This window comes from Oryza sativa, chromosome 2 (assembly GCF_034140825.1).
Source record: "Oryza sativa Japonica Group chromosome 2, ASM3414082v1".
NCBI lineage: Eukaryota > Viridiplantae > Streptophyta > Magnoliopsida > Poales > Poaceae > Oryza > Oryza sativa.
The window spans coordinates 27,954,648-27,975,205 of record NC_089036.1 but is presented as its reverse complement, the minus strand read 5'-3'; the positions used below and the strand labels follow the sequence as shown (position 1 = coordinate 27,975,205).

Below are 20,558 nucleotides of genomic sequence, written 5' to 3'. Positions count from 1 at the left end.
TTCTGTACGGAGTACAGTCGAAAAGTTGAAAGGCCTACGCTCGTCACCTCATCGATCTACCCCAAAGAAAACACGCTGTTTTTACCCTTTTCACGCCGCATCTATAGATGACAAAACGATTGGGTTATCACGCCCCCCTGCAGGCGGCATAGATTGGCCCTGGTGGAGTGGTGGTGGCTGGTGCGCGCTGCGCCCACTGGAAGCCTCTTGTCAACGACCGCGTCCGTGGCGTCGGCTTGTTAGGTCGTGAGCCGTGAAAATAGGCCTGTTTGAAGAAGTTTTTGATTTTGAGAAGCAGCTGTTTGATAGCCAGTTTATGAGAATCTGAAAAAGCTTTGAAACCCAGCTTCTGGCTTCTTCAGCTCTGTAGCTACAGATTCTCAGAAACTGTGGACTGTTTGGGGCAGCTTTTAGCAGAAGCAGCTTTTGAGAAAAACTGCAGCTGGGACAAGCTCCCCAAACAGGGCCAATGATGTCGTGAGGATACTGTAGCCAGTGTTTACAGTACTCTCTAGATCACTGAATTCGTTCCACTCAATAATTTCATCAAACATAGGTCAAAATGTATACTTGTTGGATGAAATTCCTCTTCTACTACGAGATATGGTTAGTTCAATTGTAAGGAAATTCCTCGGTTTAAAAGGCCCATAAATTCCATGGAGAGAGGCATTGCATATATGCAGTAGAAGTTGGAAAAAATATTGCTTACCATTTGCCTTTTCCGTTAACAAATGTCAAGCTCTCAGATGTTGGCGAGGCAGAAGAGATGGCCCCACTCCCACAATGTCACATGCTCACATGAACAGATCCTGCTTACGTGAATAAGGAAACAACCAATTGTATTAGGAGCCACAAAAGGATATCTTCAGTTCAAAAAAATAACCAAATATTTAACAAAATCACAAATAAACATTTTAGTTACGGGTTGTAACACATATGGTTAGTTTCTTTCAACCAATCCTTTTCTCACATCGCTTGGTGCTCTTTTGAAAGGTATGGAGACGTATTTGTGGAGGTGTGGCAATCGATGGTGACTAATTTCTGAACAATGCTCGATCATGACGATGACAACAAATGTGGATCCGGAGGTGATGACCCATCAAGATTGCGAAGAAGACGGTGAAGGGCACCGGAGATAATCGTTGTGGTGGAGAGGATGCTAAGTGAAGGGAGATGGACGGTGGTGGCGACGGCGGCGGCAAGGGTAGGAGGACTCAAGCTAGGGTTCAGATCAGGCTCAAATATATATATATATATATATATATATATATATATATATATATATATATATATATATATATATATATATATATATATATATATATATATATATATATATATTTGAGTGTGTGTGTGTCTGTGACATACCACTCGTCAGATCTTAATCCAATGGCTAAGAATAAATTGCCTATAGAAGACATAAATTGAGAAATATACCCATATAGATATTTCCATGTGCAAGAGAAAGATACAAATATCAACTGGTAAAAAGCGTAAAAGCACATTCACACATCTAGATGTAACAACTATACTATAAATGGGCCTCAAACTCATAATTGGCCCAACTATACATGATGATTGAAATAATAATGGTCTAAACTACACTTAACTCTATGATTGTTTTTGCCAAGACAGCCTAAGTTCATAAAAAAAAGTGTGATAGATATGACCAAAACAATTAATAGAGTTGTTGTGCTACCACGAACCAAGTCCAACTCTCCGCAAACATTTAGAACAAAGCAAATAGAAAAAATAAACTTGGAGAGAGTGGCCAGAACAATACAGTATAGCCCGTGAATTTTAGGCTAGCTTACACTTAGCTAGCTACTGCTCATGGAGGGAAATACACTCTATCAAATATTTGGGTATTGTTCATTATTTCTAGATCACTGAAGGGGTTAGTATTACCGTTGCGTCAAATACCTTACAACTTAGCCTTTTTTTTTCCAGACCTTTGTGTATTGAAAACACTAGAATGATATATCCTCTAATTAACAAGTTAGGGCAAAGGGAAATCTAAAGGTTCTCTTGCACCGAGTCCTTTTGCTCTAATGTTCCAGGCTTACAAAATAGAGCGGATATAGCGACCGAATCCTTTTGCTCTAATGTTTGTTGTCAAGCAATTTCCTTATAAGGCCAGAAACACCAACAACTTGTGGCAACAAGGAACCTTAGATTTTCAAAATATATTGGTATGTAGTAAGTCTACGAAATTTATCCCTAATTTACGTATGCAGTATTTCGGAAGTGCACATGCCACCACATGTACGCACAAAAGTGTAACAAAAGATCCTTGTGTTTATATGTTATAAAGTGAGCACCGAATAATACAACCATGATGTCATATTCTAATACAATGTTTATTCGAAATTTAACCCTACCACTTACCATCACTCTCTAGCGTCTCATTCTATATTCAACCATCTCGTCCATATGCTTTATTAACACTAGCAAGATCCACTTACCCGCTCTCACCCACCATGTGTTTCCTTTTATAATAATACCGTCATAATACACCTTATCTATTATATCCCGTAACATCTTTGATGTTCTTCCGCTTCTTATCTCTATAGCTTGTGCTATTGGATTCATCGCCGCCCATGTGCTCAATGTCCTCCTCCCATACCTGAGGCAGCCATCCCCCTCTGTCAACTCCAAACCTCTTTGCTTCCACCGATAAGCCTTCACTGTCTTCTCTTACCTTTCGAGCTGATACACAAAGCTAAAATTACAGGTGCACATGACATATTATCTCTACCCACTAGTTCAGGCGAAAAAAAAACTTAACACTTATAGCAACACCACAAAAGGCAACCCAAAAAAAATCGAATAACTGTAGCAGCCTGGGAAGTGAATCTCCAACCATTTCCATCGAGCTACAGCTTGTGCTTGTTTTTCCTGTTGGTAAGGAAAAAAATTGCTCGTATTCTATATGCTAAAAAGTAGGTTAAACCAATCAAACTTCAATCTCCCATTACAACATTTTCAACCAATACGTCACCGTGCAATTTTCACCCAAAAAAATCACCGTTCATTCATCAGAATCAAAATTGTAATTCTCCGCGAGATGACAATCAAGTAAAGAACAGTCCTTCCGGGAAAGAAAATTTCCTCTCTCATTTCTAGAGGAGGAGGAAAGGTAGTACCAGAGCCCCAGCCCACACGTTCCTCCCCATTCCGCGGCTAGGGTTCCGGCGATGGCGACGCCACGATCCCCAAGCCCCCGTGGCGACGCGCGCCTGGACTCGGCACCGCTCCTCGGTGGCGGCGGCGGCGGTGGCGGCCGTCGCCACGGTGGCGCGCTGCGGCGGCCGTCGCTCCGGGGAGCGGCTCGGTTCCTGCGCCGGAGCGGTCGCCGGGCGATGCGCGAGCCGTCCCTGCTGGTGCGGGAAGCGGCGGCGGATCAGCTGGAGGAGCGGCAGGCCGACTGGGCCTACTCCCGCCCCGTGGTGGCGCTCGACCTCCTGTGGAACCTCGCCTTCATCCTCGTTGCCGCCGCCGTGCTCGCGCTGAGCCGCGAAGAGAGCCCGTCCATGCCGCTCCGCCTCTGGATCGTTGGGTACGCCGTTCAGTGCGTCCTCCACATGGCCTGCGTCGCCATCGAGTACCGTATGCGCCGCGGCCAGAGCGGTGAATCCCCCATGGCCGCCGACGAGGAGACAGGAACCGATGGATCGTCGTCGTCAAGTGACGAGGACGCCGGCGAGCGTGCTCCCCGTGGCCGCAATGGCGATTATGTTCGGTAATGTAAAGGACTGATTAGAGGGATTGTTGCTATTACCGATCCTTTAATTGTTCTAAACTTTAGCTTTGTTCTAGTTGAAGTAACTTTCAGTCTTTCACTGTTAAGTTCAAGGCTATCGTTCCTTTCATGGTAAACTAGAAATTGTGGTCACACTACAGGTATCCTAGTAATTTTGTACCAAATTTCAAGACTAATCCTTTAACTATGTTCATAATGTATGCTAGAAATGTTGGTCGTGTCCTTGTGGGTCTTAATTTTTGCCTAATTGGAACAAGGAGAACCATATGAGAGTTCCCAACCAAGGTTGAATTAACTCTTGGCTTGATATGTGAACAAAGATAGTTGAATACATGAAATGGACCTATAGTTGAAGTTCTAAGTGGATGTTTTTAGCTTGATTTCCATAACCTGAAAGCCTGTAACAAAATATCTGCTCATATATTTACTGGACATGCATAATTTTCTCACCTGTGTTTCTTATGTTGCTATATCGTGACAACCTTATTATTTCTGCATGATCGCTTACTTTTTAAAGCTCTCAGTAGCTTTAGTCCTATAGAATAAACAAGAATGACTACCAAATTTGATTTTAATTATATGAATATTTAAAACTAACTTTGTTTGTTCCTTGGGTTTTCAGTTAAGTCTTGGTGATCTTGAACAAGTACCTTTGTCTGTGAATCCACTAAGATATATTTTGTTGCATTTGTTCCTATTTTGCCAGAAGTTATTGTTGTCCACTTTATCTTAGTTCGTCATCCACCTAGTTGCTTCTAGTAATGCAAGTTACATGAATCATACTGGTTTTTCTATGTTAGTGCCAATATGAGTTGTCTGCAGAATGTCAATTCTTAAGATGGACTTCAAGCATGTTGTGGCTTTAACAGACATAATATAGCATGCATCTATGCTATGCTGGATGCTGGAGGTTTTGATTGTCAGTTAGAGAGGAGAGGCACACTAATGTGGTCACTCTGCTGTGTATCTCTGAATATAGCATAACTTTCTCATATTTCTATGCTGAAATGCGACTGTGCTTTTCTACCTTCTATAAGCCTTTATCTCATTTTTATTTACCACACCTTCCTAGTTTTATTTTAGAAATTTTTATTTCTATGGGAAATCAGAGCTATTATAATTAGTTTAGTGTATTTAATGGAAATAGTTTCCATTTAATTTATTTTTCATGGTTTGCTTTTAGTTCAGTTGGCCACCATATCTTCTATCCTGATAATTTTTCTGTTCATAAATCTGCTTGCAGTATTGCAAAACATCTGGAGTCTGCTAATACAATGTTCTCCTTTATATGGTGGATAATCGGATTTTACTGGGTATCTGCTGGTGGGCAAGTTCTTACTCATGATGCACCTCAACTTTACTGGTAATATAATTTCTAAGATATGCCTGAAGTTTTTGACATGTCTCATCATTTTATTTGTTTTTCATTATATCTGTTTACACTTCATCTGCAGGCTTTGCATCGTCTTTCTGGCATTTGATGTTTTCTTTGTCGTCTTTTGTGTTGCTTTGGCTTGCATCATTGGAATTGCTGTTTGTTGCTGCCTCCCATGTATCATAGCAATTTTATATGCTGTGTCTGATCAGGTATGGTTTATTGAATGCCTTATGCCTACAGTAGAGAATGTCATTAATGTTACAGCTAGTAACTTATTTTCGTAATTATGCTAAGTCTACCCTTCTTGTGCCGTTGATTCTCTTCTTGCTTCAAATTGGTCACCGTATAGGGCTGTAACTATTCTCAAAATCAACTGGTTAGGCCTTGGCCATATTAGTAGGAACATATGTCCATGGAATGCAATTATTTTTATGGCCTCGTTCAAGAGGACCCCGATCCAGGTCCATCCCCTGATGAAATTGAAAGACCACACGGTTTTTCTAAATAAATGGGGTGATATTGGCTAGCTACTGTTAAAACTGTTTCAGTTGACGTTAAGCTGTTAAAAGTCGGATATCGCTAGGAAACTGAGAAAGTTCAGTATTGGAATATTTCTCTTGTGTTCTCTAATCATTTTGCAAAATTTTAAATTTAAATTCATCAATTTCTTTTGCTGTTCAAACTTCAAACTGTCCCAGCTGACCCTAGTTGGACTTATGGACACATCCCGATACTCATCATTCTGGGTTTATATTAATATTGTTTAATTGTATGCTGGTAGTAAGACTTCCCAGCTTCCTTTCCTTAGAATAATTTATGTGTGCAGTATATATGAATAATCTGCTTGAACATCGCATATCTCATGGATTACATCGCTTTGGAGATGAGTATACACATGATAATGTTTTTACCATCTGGTTGATACCAGGAGGGAGCATCGGAAGATGATATTCGCCAAATTCCAAGATACAAATTTCGGAGGATGGATGAGCCTGAAAAGCAATCTGTCAACATGACTGGATCTTCCGGTGGAATAATGATAGAATGTGGCACCAACCAACCTATTGAAAAAGTACTTGCAGCTGAAGATGCGGTAAGTTGTTCACTTTTCTTTTTCTTATATCAACAATTTCTGAGTGTACTTTATTGACTGTTTAATCAAGTCTGATTCATCCTGATTTGATCAATTTCTACAAAATTAGGCATCTAACTGTGTTTGACTGTTTGGCACAGTTGGCACATCACAGTTTGTCATACTAGTTGCAGCATGCTTAGCAAACCATCAAAGTTTCCCACTAGCAAAGTTCCAAAACCACTACTAGTTATACTGGGGAAGAAGTAGGTGATTGAACTCATTTGTAACACAAAATTGACCTGAGAAGGGAAAAAGTGGCTCATAATTTCCCGGTGAAAAAAAGTGGCTCGTATCCAGTCCCATTACTGGGGTAAATGCAATATTTGAAATTTCCGTACTAGAATATGAGGAATTGCCAGTATTCAGGAGGCAATGCAAACCCTATGCTGTAGAGTCATGAGCCACTTTTTAATTGTAAACTCACTTAGTTGTTTCTTATTAAGGGAAATTTAGAGCTTAAGTTGGAAAGAATAAACTCATGAGTTTGAGCTTACAATTGCCCAACTCTGTACATTTGGACCTTCAGACCAAATACATCTGTAGCCTTTGTATTGGTTATTTAGCAAATAAAAGAGGTGGTTTAACTACCTCATTTTTTTGGCCTCAAAGTTTCTTCATACTGATATTGTTTCTCTAAGTGATTTCTTGGATTGTTGCATCATGGAACATTTTTCTTGTTCACCCGTTATGGTTATAATCTAAGTCTCTTAGTCCTGTTGCACCCAGCCATCCCTTATATTTTATGATAAATGACTTCACCATCCAATTGATCGGTGCAGGAGTGCTGCATTTGCCTGTCAGCGTATGATGATGGTGCAGAGCTGCGTGAGCTCCCTTGTGGGCACCATTTCCACTGTGTCTGCATTGATAAATGGCTGCACATCAATGCGACTTGTCCCCTATGCAAGTTCAATGTTCGAAAAAACAGTAGCAGCAGTGGTAGTGAAGAAGTATAAATCTCCACGAGAGAATCCAAGCATAATCGGTATTTAGCTTCTCGTCCCACGCGACTTCTGTCACAACTGTGGTACTTTTCATGTCAAATCCCCTAGAGTGTGCGTTCTTATGTGTTTGCTAATATAACAAAAGAAAAACAAATGATCCATGTAAATTCTTGTATTCAATATATATGCTCATAGTGGTCACCATGCCCCATGTCTCCTTGTTTCACATGCCTTTGCGCTGCTGCCTGCTGTCTTGTAGGTTGTGTGAGTCGTGGAAGGTGAGGATTGTGTGTGGTTCACCTGCTTGCTTGTGTATATACGTGCAACTGAGCATTGTGTGTCGTTCACCTGCTTGCTTGTGTATATACGGAGTACTAGTTTGAGTCTTTTGCCTCTTTGAACTCAAAGAAGTAGCACGCCATTTTTTTTTTGGATCCAGTCGTTTCCGTTGATTGTCAGTAAATCTTCATATTATGCTATGGCTTAGTATAAATATTGGCAATGATGACAAGTTTGATGTGTGTGCATCATCGCACGGTTTTTTGTTATATAGGTTATCAATAGTCTTTGACAGTTTGTATTTGAAATATATGTCCATCCACCTTAATTATTCTTCCATCACAAAATATAAATCATTCTCTACTTAAGTAAATTTCTCAAATCTACAAACATATTTAAATGAGCTGTAGATTGGTGAACGATGTCCTGGTATTAATTTAGAGAACCACTTTGCTCTGCAACAGAATATTAGGGCTCCTTTGGAACAAAGGAAAAGTGAAGGATTTTGATCGAACCCTCAAAATTCCTTTGAAAATATTACAGAATGGACCATTTCATAAGGATTTTGAGTAAAAATTAACACAAGGTCTCACCTTATGGATTTGTCGTGTCTTCAATTCCTATGTTTGTTCTGTGTCATTTGACTTTTTCTTAATTAAAATTCTTCAGGTTTGATCAAGTTTATAGAAAAATATTAGCAACATCTATAATACCAAATTAATTTCACTAAATTTAGTGAGCTTCTTTCTCCACCTCAACAACCTTAGTGAACTCTGGCGAAGTGGTGGCGATCCTAAGGTAGGAGGGAGGGTAGGTGACGGGAAAGATGGGTGAGTTCCTTGGCATAGAAAGAGATCGAGGAGACAGTGAACTCATAGTGTGTGGTGGTGATGGTGCCATAGGATCTGCAGTGATGGAGTAGGGCCGCGAGTGGTGGTGGCATCTACGGGGGAATCTTGGCCAAGTGGTTAAGTGGCGGTGACCGATGGTGAGCAAGTGGTGAATTTGACGGTGGGAGACGGAAGAGGTGGGTGGGAAGTGGGAATCTTGGTTGTTCAGTTGGTGGCTACTGAGCCTCGAGAGCTATCGGAGACGACGGAGGAGGGTGGGGGCAAGTACCACACCGAAGTTCGGGTTTCAACCATGGTGAACGGTGGTTCTTGAAGGCGATGCGCTTGAAGCAAAAAGTGTGGGACGGTGGCGGCTGCTAGAAGTAGGAGATGGTAGGGTTTGGTATATGTACTAAATGGAGTCACACAACGAGACACTGAGAGCGGGTGGTGGCTGGGAGCCTATTAGGGATTGCCATAATAGGGAGTTGTGCCACGCCTTATTGGTTCTGCTTTATTGGGTTGTGCTAGGCCTAGCCGCTCGCGAGTTGGGTTGCCTTTGCTAGCCTTGGCTCGTTCTAGCTCGTGAGTAGCTCAAGTTGACTCGTTACCTGAAACGAACTAAAACATGAGTTCCGCTCGTTACAAAACAAAACGAGCCAAGCTGAGCTAATGAGAGTTTTTCGTCTAATCCTATGTAGACCTTTGATCTCAATCCGGTGAATGGAAAGAAATGACTGGCATTAGGGGTTTTCTCAAGAAAGTTATCCTTTTTTTCTATTTATGTATCTAAGATCAAGGCAAAGCACATTGTTTTTATTTGGGCACAAGGCACATAGATTAAAGGGTTAATTAGATCCATACCATTGAAAATATGCTAGTTTTGAAATATGCCACTAGTATTCAAGTATTTGGAACCGTGCCATTACAATTTTACACATATTTGAGACATGCACCAAGCCGACGCCAACGACCCCAACCTGGCCCGCCCTTACACCGAGCTATGGATGGGCACGCAACTCTCTGCGCCCTCCTCCCTCCTCGCTGCCGCCAATGGCCTCCTCAGGGACTGGCTGGCGCGTAACCCCGCCGTCAGCGCTTGTTGGGGAGGCGACCTCCCGTTCCTCACCATGGCGATGCTCTCCACCTCCATGCCGTTCACCATGGTGACGCTCTCCGTCTCTGTGCCATTCCCCACCATTACCCTCAACCTCACGCAGATGCCCGCGGGGGGAGCAGGCGTCAGCATCGGCGCCGCCGGCCTGCTGCACGCGCTCCACCGCCCGCCGGTCATTCACCCTGGTGCTGCTGCCTAGGCGATGCCGCCACGGCTGGCGATGTACCTCCCGCAATAGAGGGCAGCGTCAGGGATGCTGCTGGCGGCGGCCGCGGGGCTAGCCACGGCGGCAGCTGTCGGTGATGGAGACGGTGATCGCCGCGCTCGCCCGACGAGTCCTGGGCAACGACGATGCCGAAGCAACGAGGACCGCCGGCTTCGATGAGATTCGGGTCAGAGAGAGGAGAAAGGATGAGGGAAGAGAGAGAGAGTTAGAAGATGAGGGCATTTTCGTCCAATACATGCAAAATATGAATCTTAGTGGCACCACTGAGATTACAAACAAGTACCAGTGACATCATTACAAATACGTAAATAATAATGATATATTTCGAAACCGATAAATTTTTAATGGAATGTATCTAATTAATCCATTGGCATGTATGGTTGAATGCCACGCTTTACCAACTAAACGACCAATCTTTCTTTCACTACCGTAAGTGACTTGCCACATTTTGGCTTCACTTATCGTAGACTCATTTCTTTGTCAAACCTTATCTAATGCGTGTTTATCAAATTGTTAGTCACACTTGTATAGCAAAGTTTTGGTGAAGTTATAATAAGACTAAAATGTGGCAAGATACGGCTGTAGCAGTGTGACAAACACTTACCTAAAAAGCATGGCGTGCTTAGCATTTGGTGTGATAAAATGTACACAAAATGTAACATTCAACTAACGTAAAATCTAATTCGAGAGCCCTCTCGTTTTAGCGCTATCGCGCGACGCTGGTAGAGCCGTCCGATCTCCAACCACACGCACACGCAATTCCTGCTTCAAAGAGAGTCACAGAGAGAAAGGCTACAATTTTCTCTCCCATGTCATTTTTCTCTTCAAACAAAGTTTTCTCTCAAATTTTTTATCCTATCTATAATCCGATTACACCATTGTGTTCGTTACAAATAAATTTCACAACAAGATCTTACATGATTATATTACGATGAAAAAATATTTATATTTGTAAATTACTTTTATTATATATGTAAGTTACTTTTATCATATATATAAGTTACTTTTAGATTTCACTAAATTACTTCTTAGACATATAAAAGTAAATTCAATAAGAAAGTAATTTACATATATTATAAAAGTAACTTAAAACAAAACGTAAGTAACTTTATCACGACATTAGAAGTAAATTCGTTGCAGGGATAAAAATATGACTTTGTCTAGAAATTAAATTTAATCAGCACAGATCAACACACGTAAGTTTAACAATTTTTAAAAGTAACTTCAATGTTAATTGGAAGTAACTTTTGCATTGTTCAAGTTGAAAGGAGATGCTAGATGAAGTACAAACTAGTTAACACTAGCTGTGTAGTCACGTCTAATGAAAAAAAATGTATTAATTAGAGTTACTTTCTTTTTGTTATAAGTTACTTTTATAATATATGTAAATTACTTTTAGACTTTATTGAATTACTTTTATATGTCTAAGAAGTAATTTAGTGAAATCTAAAAGTAATTTAGATATATTATAAAAGTAATTTATTATTTTTCATTAAAATATAATCATGTGAGATCTTGTTATAAAGATTTAATTGTTACGAACACAACAGTGTAATCGGATGAGTAGTTTAAGAGAAAATTGTATTTAAAGTATAGGTAGATAGTGCCTCTTATAGACAAACCAACTACCACTTGCTGTGTAGTCAAGTCCTTCAACTAAATAAGCCTTTAATCAATCACAATCTAATACTCTTTGTTTTCGCCACCAACCATCGAAACAATCTTTATAGTAACGCTTGAAGACTGCCCTAGATATTTTTGCTCTTGCGGTTTCAGGTTTCCTCAATGGGCTGGCCGCCAACTACACTACACGGCACGTGAGGATACTCCATGGAATTGATAGATGTCCTGTTGAATACTTACGCGCGTGGGCGCGTGACAGTTGGGCAAGAGAAAAGAAATAACTGGCCGAATATCATATACGACCTGGCCCAGCAGCACAGCATGGGCTGCACGGCGCGCTACCTTTTGTGTGTCAGGGCCAGATAGATACATGCGGTGAAGTGAGCAAAGCGTCAACGCACTTTTGCTCCCTAGAGAGAGGAGCTGACTCTGACCTAACCTGGAAAAATATCTCCCGCTGATCCGTCCATCGGGTCGCCTCACCGCGAAGCTGCATGGAGCTAGCGCCACTGCGCCAGTGCATGCGTCGTATTCACCGTGGCTTAACGCCTTAACCAAACCAAGCCAAGCCCCGTGCAACAACAACGCCATGCCGATTTGTATAATATGATGCGACCAAGTGCAGGCCCGGTGTTCGTTTCGTCCGTGCGACTCCGCGAGATATTTCGTCCGCCCGCGCGCGCGCGCGCCTCGCCTTCGGCTCGGCGCGTGGACCGGATGGACGATCTGGCGGCGGCGCTGGCGCGCGGCGAGGGAGCGTGGACGGAGGAGCAGCACGCGGCGTTCCTCGACCGCATGGAGCTCTCCTTCGTGCAGCAGGAGCTCGCCGCCGTCGCCGTCAGCGACGAGCGGCGGGCGTCGCGGAGGCTCTGCCGCCGGCCCGCGCCTCCGCCGGCGCCCGCAGCCGCAGGTCGCTGCGGCCAGCACCAGCTCTCGCTCTCGCTCGACCGGCCCCTCCCCGACAGCGCCGTCGAGTCCAACCGCGCCGCGCCTTCCTCCCGTCCTGCCGCCCGCGGCCGCGGCACCGGATGACGCGCCCGGCCGCTAGAGGGATCCATCGATCAGGTTTGTGTAGAGCAGAACGCCATCCCACACGATCCTTCTCCCTCTCTCTCACCTAACTATCATCTACTTCCTCCGTTTTAAAATATTTGACACCGTTAACTTTTTAGCATATGTTTGACCGTTTGTCTTATTAAAAACTCTTGAAAAATATAAAACTATATGTGTACATGAAAGTATATTTAACAATGAATCAAATGATATGAAAAGAATGAATAATTATTTAAATTTTTTGAATAAGACGAATGGTCAAGCACGTACTAAAAATTTAACTGTGTCAAACATTTTGAAATGGAGGGAGTAATCATCTATCATGTACCAAAGAGATAATAATGTGACAATGCGATCGTGGCAATCTATTGCTTTGCATAAGTTGTTAGTACTAATATACATGCATGATTCCAGCTAACACCTTAATTTTAATTATCTAGGAAAACTCAATTCATCCCTTAATAGAATATCCCTCATTTTTACATGTCACTTAAAAAGTCATTAAAACATTTGAAAAAATTTAGTAGGATAGATGATATGTCACTTTACAAACATGTAAATTCAAATTCAACTTACACAAGTAGAAACAAAAACAATAAATTTGACTATGAATAGAATGTGTAATCCATGGTCAAATTTATTATTTTTGTTTCGAATTGTATTAGTCGAATTTTAACTCGCTTGTTTACGAAAAGATATATATCATATATTGATCTACCTTGACAAATTTTTTTAAAATTTTTTATAACTTTTTAAACGACATACACAAAACGAGGAGATGTCTCCTTGAGGGACAAAAATCCACTTCCAATTATATAGTATTTTGACTTTTTTCAAGTTAAATTTTATTAAATTCAACCAAGTTTATGGAGAACTTAGTAATATTAGAAACACCAAATTAGTTTCATTAAATCTAACATAAAACATATTTTGAAAATGTGTTTGTTTTTCTACTAGTCAAAATAATTTATAATATGAAACGGAGGGAGTAACAAATCTACCGTGAAAAAATAAAGTTACTAACTAATTTTCTAGTACTGTAAAATTCTTGTACCCATGATATTTGCATTGACACATCTGTCTTGTTTGGTTTTCTGTGATTTATAGGTTGCTTCAAGGGGTATGAACAACTATGAACAGATGATGGTTAGAACAAGGATAGAAGGATAAATCCCCTTCGATCTATGTAGATACTTTCTTCAGGCAGTTGCTCTGCCTTTTTCTTTTTACTGTATCTATGAAGCACTCCCTCCGTCTCAAAATATAGCAATCTAGGAGGGAGTACTCAGTAGGAGTACTCAGTAGTAGAATTGATGTTTTGTAGGTTTGTACAGCTATGCTCACGTCACGTGATGGGTTGGTGCTAGCGCTTTCATTATCCAAACTGTGCCTTTATATCTTCTGCGGTAGCTCTCCTTACGAATGATATTTATCGGACTGTGCAGATATTTTTTCATAAAACTCTGCTTGTCTCTGGTCAAAATGCTGCTTTGCTACTCTAGCGCGAAAAAGAGTGACAAATAAGATTGTTATCATGTAAAATCACATTAATTATTAACGATCATAGAATATATATAACACAGACAGATGAAATTGAGATGTGCAAATTTTCCATTAAAAAAAAATCTGATTGAATCAAGTAGTTGCACGAAGATGGAGTACGTACTGAACAGTGAACAACACAATATAGAGTCCAAGTTGCTGTAAACAATGGGATCATGTTCTGCATAAAGGGCATCTTCTGAGTCCATAATTGCAATCCTCCAAGATGAGTTGGTGAATTGGCGAGTGCATATCCAGCAACTTATGCCTGATATTTACACAGCAAACAATTCTGCCAGGATCAGTTTGGTCAGAATATTCAGACTAGACAAAGGCACTCTTCCAAGATGTTTTCCAATTTGTTGCTGATGTTTTCTGAGGCAGCGTACCCTGTTTTGCAACACTGAAGTGAAGTCCTCACTGGTTTGATAATGTTGCAGGGAAGATGATAAGACATTATATTAGCAGCAGTTCAGAGTAGCGATTCTTTTCTCTCTCGAAATGATCATGTGATGGTGGTTGGAGATCTAACCGCTTCGTCAACGTGCGTATAGTTGTGGGCGCTTATAACAAAAACCACTTAGTTTGGACCTCTCAAGTACTGCGCAGGCCAACACGTTAAATAATCTAGTATTGATAAAATCAAACAACAGTATGAGAATGACAGAAATGGACGAAGATTGTTGCAGAAAGGTTATTACTGATTACTGACAGATCAATCGCCACAAGACACTCAGATATTGCATAGTAGTCACCTTTTGTTCCCATGTCACATCTCTGAAGATTCAGGGGATCAATCTAGTCTGAAAATATCTCCAACCCACCGAACCACATGGTCTATTAACTGCGCAAACAGTGGCTTTCATATTCTCAATAACCTTCTGAATCAATTAATAACCTTGTCCAACAATGAAGATGGGAACTTGGGAAGCCGATAGAAATGCTTCTCATCTGTGTAGGTGAAAGTGAAAGAAAAGTGAAACCCCTTTACGAAATCGGAAGAAGGCCCTCCGTTGGTTCATAGGCGTGCATCTCAGGCTCTCAGCTTCATACCAATACAACATTCCACTTGAAGAACGTCGACCAAGCTTCATGGCGATGCACGTTGTGCACTCTCCAATCCAACGTCCTGTTGTATATCCATATGTGTTCCCAGAGTAATTTGAATTATTTCGTTCAGCATAGCTACCACTGTTGAGCTGCTCTCAATTATTTGATGCACATCCATATAGCCATATGAAGCATTATTTGGTACTGCCCCATCCAGGAACTATTCGCATCTACAAAAGAAAGAAGAGCGATCAAAGTTGAAACAATAATGATCAACAGTGCTGACTATTCAGGAACGGAGGGAGTATGGAAGTAATGCATCTGCAAAATAAGCTCAGAATCTTTGTTGTTTTCATGAAGAAGAGAGATATACGAACTGTACTAAACAAAAAAAAAATCCTGACTTCTGAGTTTTCAGCATAGTAGCATATTCCGTATTCGCATTTTGTTCTGAGTTTTCTGAACAGAACTTTTGGGCAAACATCAGCTGTTTTAATTCAGAGTATCTAACGATCAACTTCACTATTTTTTCCATTTATGTGTTTCTACTTTCTTGTTCCTTCTGTACAATCAAATTTAAGGCAATAGCATGAGCAATAGCCGATTGAAGGCTCAAAGTTTCTAAGAAAAATGAAAAAAAAAAACTTAACCACATGCTATCACTTGAAAGTTGAAATGAAGTACCATTTGAACGGCATATCAAGTAGCCAATGAACTGAACTATGTAGTAAGCAAGGGGATCTTCGGGGAGGGTCGGCTGAGTACTGGTGTACACAGGAGAAGGTCTACAGAGGAACAGATCATCAAAGTGACAGTCACAGTACAGAGGGAGGGGACCGACAGAGTAAAGGAGAAGAGGGGCATATGGTGCCACGAGGGAGACGGGCGAGAGACGAGACCAAACTGTTTAGTCAGAGCACACACAAGACACAACGGCTTTATTAGCCGCAAAATTCAACAACGATCTGATTTCCATGCCGCACGTATCTGCGCCGCCGCTCACAGCGTCAAAACGGCTCCAAGCCGGGTATAGAGGGATTGCCAATAGACTATCAGGCCGGAAGGTTTTGGGCTGGAATGGGTGATGGATGTGTTAGCCCGCAAGGCCTCGATATGTTGCCGTATTGGACTATTGGTAGCCACCAGCCCACCGCTTTCCAAGCATAGTAGTGGCATCCGCGGTCACGGCCGTCCCACGGCGAGGCTTCGGCCCAGAAGATTCCAAGTTTTGGGCTGTACAAGTCCGCATGTATGACGATGGAAGATTCCAAGTTTTGGGTAGAGGTAAGTCAGGTCCTGCTGCTTCTCACGGTGCAAATAAGTTCATCTGTTGTCCCTTAACTTGTCAACGAATCTGATTTTCGTCCTTCAACCGGAAAACCAGATATAACGGGTCCCTCAACTATTAAAACCGGTGCAAAATGAGTCCCAAAGCAGTTTCGACGGCGGTTTCAACTGACGTGGCGACTACGTGGCTAATTTGACTCGGTCTTTATCTGACGTGACAAATGAATCAAAATTTAACAATTTAGAAATAAAAACAAATATGTGGACTCTCATGTCAGTCAAATAATAGAATTAAAAAAATACTGAGACCCACATGTCAGTGGGCCACGACGCCGTCCTTCCCCGTCGCCGCGGGCCACGACGCCGTCCTCCTTTGCCATCGTGGGCCATGACGCCGTCCTCCCCGTCGCCGCGGCAGGCCGCGGACCACAGCGCCGTCCATCTCCGCCGTCGTCCCTGTTAATGACCAAATTTGGTAAGGTATGAACCAAGTTCGACATTGGAATCGAAGCGGATTCAGCAAGGAGATAGGTTCGAAGAACAGAGTATGCATCGGCTGCAGAGGCATCGGCTGGATTGAATCGGTCAAAGGATGGATGATACAGCCGATTTTGATGAAGATGGCTTCGAGATTGTTTCTAGAATCGATCGACGTGCTTCACAAGGATTGCCACGATAGGGATAAAGCTCTCAGATAGGCAATTGTATCTATTAATTAGGATATTTTATGTAATTTCCTTAAAGATATGTTTGGACAAAAGTCTGCCGCAAAGACTTATGGTATCTTAGAGTTTGTTAGAGATAAGAGTCGTGTCCGGCAAGGACATATTTTGTATCTCGGGTATAAATATGACCTGAACCCATGTAATTAATTAACACATGTTCAATAACACTTTCAGCGCATCGCCACCTTTTTACTTTCGTTCTATTTCGACGAGTTCTTGCTTTCGGGTTGAGCTGCATCGATTCGATCTTCAACTAGAGGTAAACTTGTCATGGCGGTTTGCGTTTTCGGGATTAGTGCTTCCATCTTTATGACACTCTAATCTTGTTAATGTAATTCATCGAGTTATCATATATACTTTATAATCTTTGTTAGTTTCGCTATATAACTTGCCATCGACTAGTTTTTACTGTTAGAAAGTAGCCGATAGAGTTAAATCTCTCGTTATTGATCTAGATTATATCGTATATCTACCATCTTTCAGAGGGTTTCATCATCTTGTTTAGATCTTATAGTTATCTTCATGCTTAATGCTGCATCGGTTGAGTTCGATCTATTAAGTTTTATATATAATTGTGATATCTAGCTTGTGTTATGATTATCAATAGAGATAGTATCGGAGTTTCAGCCGATCTTACCTGATTTAGCTATTCTAACATCATATGCTTAATTGAATCTGCCATTTATATTAAGATCTTGTTGCTTTAAAGTTATATTAGGTTTCTTATTTGATATATCTTGCTTGTTTCGATATCTTGATATAAAGTGGTATCGGAGTATTAGCCGATACATGCTAGATCTATCTGATCGGCTATGCTATAAACATCTATATAATCTTTGCTTTAATATATATTTCGACTTAAGTGATTTATACTGTCTCGGCATGGCGACCGATATATCCCAATCACTTAGTTTAAGTATACATTAAAGTAAAGATTGTATGTTGTTAATATCTACAGCCGCTCGAGTATATTTAGTTTTATTTTATTTATTAATCATTGCCGATCGATTCTGACGTGACATCGGCATCAAAGATAAATGATATGGTCATTGACAATTAGCCGATCGGCTATCGTTTATGGATTTAACCGCGCTTTTTCTTGTCTTTATTCTTGTTGATTGCAGGATCAAATCAACTGGCATGCTTACGAACCTAAAGGCGAGATTTTGGACCTGCGCAGGAGTTAAGCAGATCTCCCATGCCAGTGTGTGTTTTTTGCATCCACAGTCCCCCACCGCCGCGGGAGTCTGAGGGCCACGGCATAGTCCCCCTCCGCTGTCGCGGGGCAGGGTGTTGTCCTCCTCCGCCGCCGTCCTCCCCCGCCGCCGCAGGAGGCCGTGGACCACGACGCCGTCCTCCTCCCTCCTCCGTCGCCGCGAGCCATGGTGCCGTCCTCCTCCGCTACCGGCGGCCACGGCGCCGTCCTTCTCCACCGTCCTCCTCCACCACCGGCCACGCTGCCATCCTCTTCCGCTGCCAACCTCGTCGATTTCTCCCTCGGCACCGACACCAGCGGCAAAGCCCCGGGATGGTGGTCGTGTCAGCTCGTGTACTCCACGATAGGAGGAGGGGAGAAAAGGGAGAGGAGATAGAGAACTGAGGGGATGAGGTGGGGCCTACTATTTTTTAATATTATTATTTAACTGACATGTGGGCCCACATATTTTGTTTTATTTTTTAAATTGTTAAGTTTTGCTTCATGTGTCACGTCAATGCCACGTCAGATGAAAATCGAGTCAAATTAGCCACGTAAGTGTCACGTCAACTGAAATCGCCATCCAAACCGCCTTAGGACTTGTTTGCACCGGTTTTAACAGTTGAGGGACCCATTGTATTTTGTTTTTCGGTTGAAGAATAAAAATTGGATTCGCTGACAAGTTAAGGGGCCTCATATGAACTTGTTCCTCTCCCGGCTGCAATCTTCGTCCAAAACTCCAGGCCCAGTTATTATCTTGTGACGGTGAGGTTCGTAATCACCAGAACTGTGATTTTTTTTGGAGAAAGAGAGGGTTCCTCTCCCATTTCATTATCGAAATGCACCAAAACTGTGAATAAGAGGAATATAGGATTAGAGCTTCCCTACGGGATCATCTGAACATCTCCAGAGTGTAAGTGCAAAAGCACCGATCTCTTGTGGTTAGTGGGGGATGGATCAGGCCTGAAAGTCGTCGGAGAGGTTAATCAGTTCTTTTGGAATGTGTCCGTTTTTGCGGAGTTAATCATTTGAACCTAACGTCCAAACCAGCTAGTTCTCAACCTTTTCTTGATGCAGCTAGGTCCTCTGTTCAAACTGCCTAGCTAGCCCCCTAATGTGTGACTTTGTGTACAGGATTACAGGTTCCACTGTGTTGCCAAACCAGTCAACAGAGTAGGCACATTCGCGTAAGGTGTATGGTTAATTTCTGTGACAGAAGATAAGGTCGTAATTGCTGTATATGTGTTCATGAAAGCACCCGCAATGGTAAAGTAAAGTGCTCTCTATAAAACATGTACCTCTCAGCAATAGACTAGATTAATAGTAAACCACCTCAATAGTATGTCTATATGGGTATCTATAGCTCTCTCATGTATTGAGTTGTTTTTCTTTATAGACTATCTCTAAGTTAGTAGATAGATTTGCTCTCTCTCTCTCTTTAATATCTTCTAAGTAGAAAAATATGCTGACATAAATCTCTTATAGAGAGTTTATAGATAACCATTGTGGTGCCCTGAGATTTGCTAGTGCTCGTTGCGCCGTTATGGCCTCTTTTTGGCTGTTTATACAGTTATAAGCACTGCTAGCGCCTACTACTACACAGTTGCAGTACAAATTATATAGTGGACATGACAATTCGTTGGATTTTACTACTAGAAACGACTGGATGAGCCTCTAAGACTACAAGAAATGGAGGAATTAAAGAGCCCAATTGCTTTGCATTGATCGGATTAATCAATGATCTGGGCGCAATTAACCAGATATCTCCAAGACCATCGCATCACGCATTTGCTTGTCGGTTAGCACCTTACCCTTTAGGTTAGAAACTCTATCATCAGAGGATAGACGACCATCACATGACTCGGGTAGCCCCCAGCGACTACAAAGTTATCGGCTGTGTTCGTTTGGATGTTTTCCCAGCGCGCTACAGTAATACGGAAAACGGAACGGTTCATTAACACGTGATTAATTAAGTATTAGCTAATTTTTTTTTTCAAAAATGGATTAATTTGATTTTTTTAAGCAACTTTTGTATAGAAACTTTTTGCAAAAAAGTACACCGTGTAGTAGTTTGAAAAGCGTGCGCGGGGGCAAAACACTGTAGCGCGATGGGAAAACGTCCAAACAAACACAGCCATCATGTCGTCTCAATAATCTGCTCGAAGTCAAACCTAGCTTGAAACATAGGAGGAGGATGAAATAATGAACGGCCCTTCCAACCTGATGAAAAAACCTGTAAAACTCACTAGTCAGTACAATCGTCACCATCGATGTGCATGTAGCGTTGTCCTAACATGCGTGTTCTACTCGGAATTCAGACTGTTTAGGACACGCATATTGACAGTAAAAGTCACTGCTGGAATAGGACGCACAGCAGTGATACCATCCAGGCGATCGGATCGGATCATTTT

General features: G+C 41.8%; 2 protein-coding genes across 2 annotated transcripts; both read left to right on the top strand.

Annotated features, from left to right (window-relative positions):
• Nucleotides 1–3,118: 3,118 nt before the first annotated feature.
• On the top strand, nt 3,119–7,424 carry LOC4330296 (E3 ubiquitin-protein ligase At1g12760). The gene is made up of 5 exons (XM_015770131.3): nt 3,119–3,742; nt 5,007–5,126; nt 5,218–5,350; nt 6,070–6,234; nt 7,056–7,424. The coding sequence occupies exons 1-5, from the start codon at nt 3,198–3,200 to the stop codon at nt 7,230–7,232; spliced, it is 1,140 nt and encodes a 379-aa protein (XP_015625617.1). The 5' UTR covers nt 3,119–3,197; the 3' UTR covers nt 7,233–7,424.
• A 4,384-nt stretch (nt 7,425–11,808) lies between these two features.
• Nucleotides 11,809–13,750, top strand: LOC107278263 (uncharacterized). The gene is made up of 2 exons (XM_026022866.2): nt 11,809–12,360; nt 13,456–13,750. Exon 1 carries the CDS (start codon nt 11,902–11,904, stop codon nt 12,325–12,327), a length of 426 nt encoding a protein of 141 aa, XP_025878651.1. The 5' UTR covers nt 11,809–11,901; the 3' UTR covers nt 12,328–12,360; nt 13,456–13,750.
• Nucleotides 13,751–20,558: the final 6,808 nt, after the last annotated feature.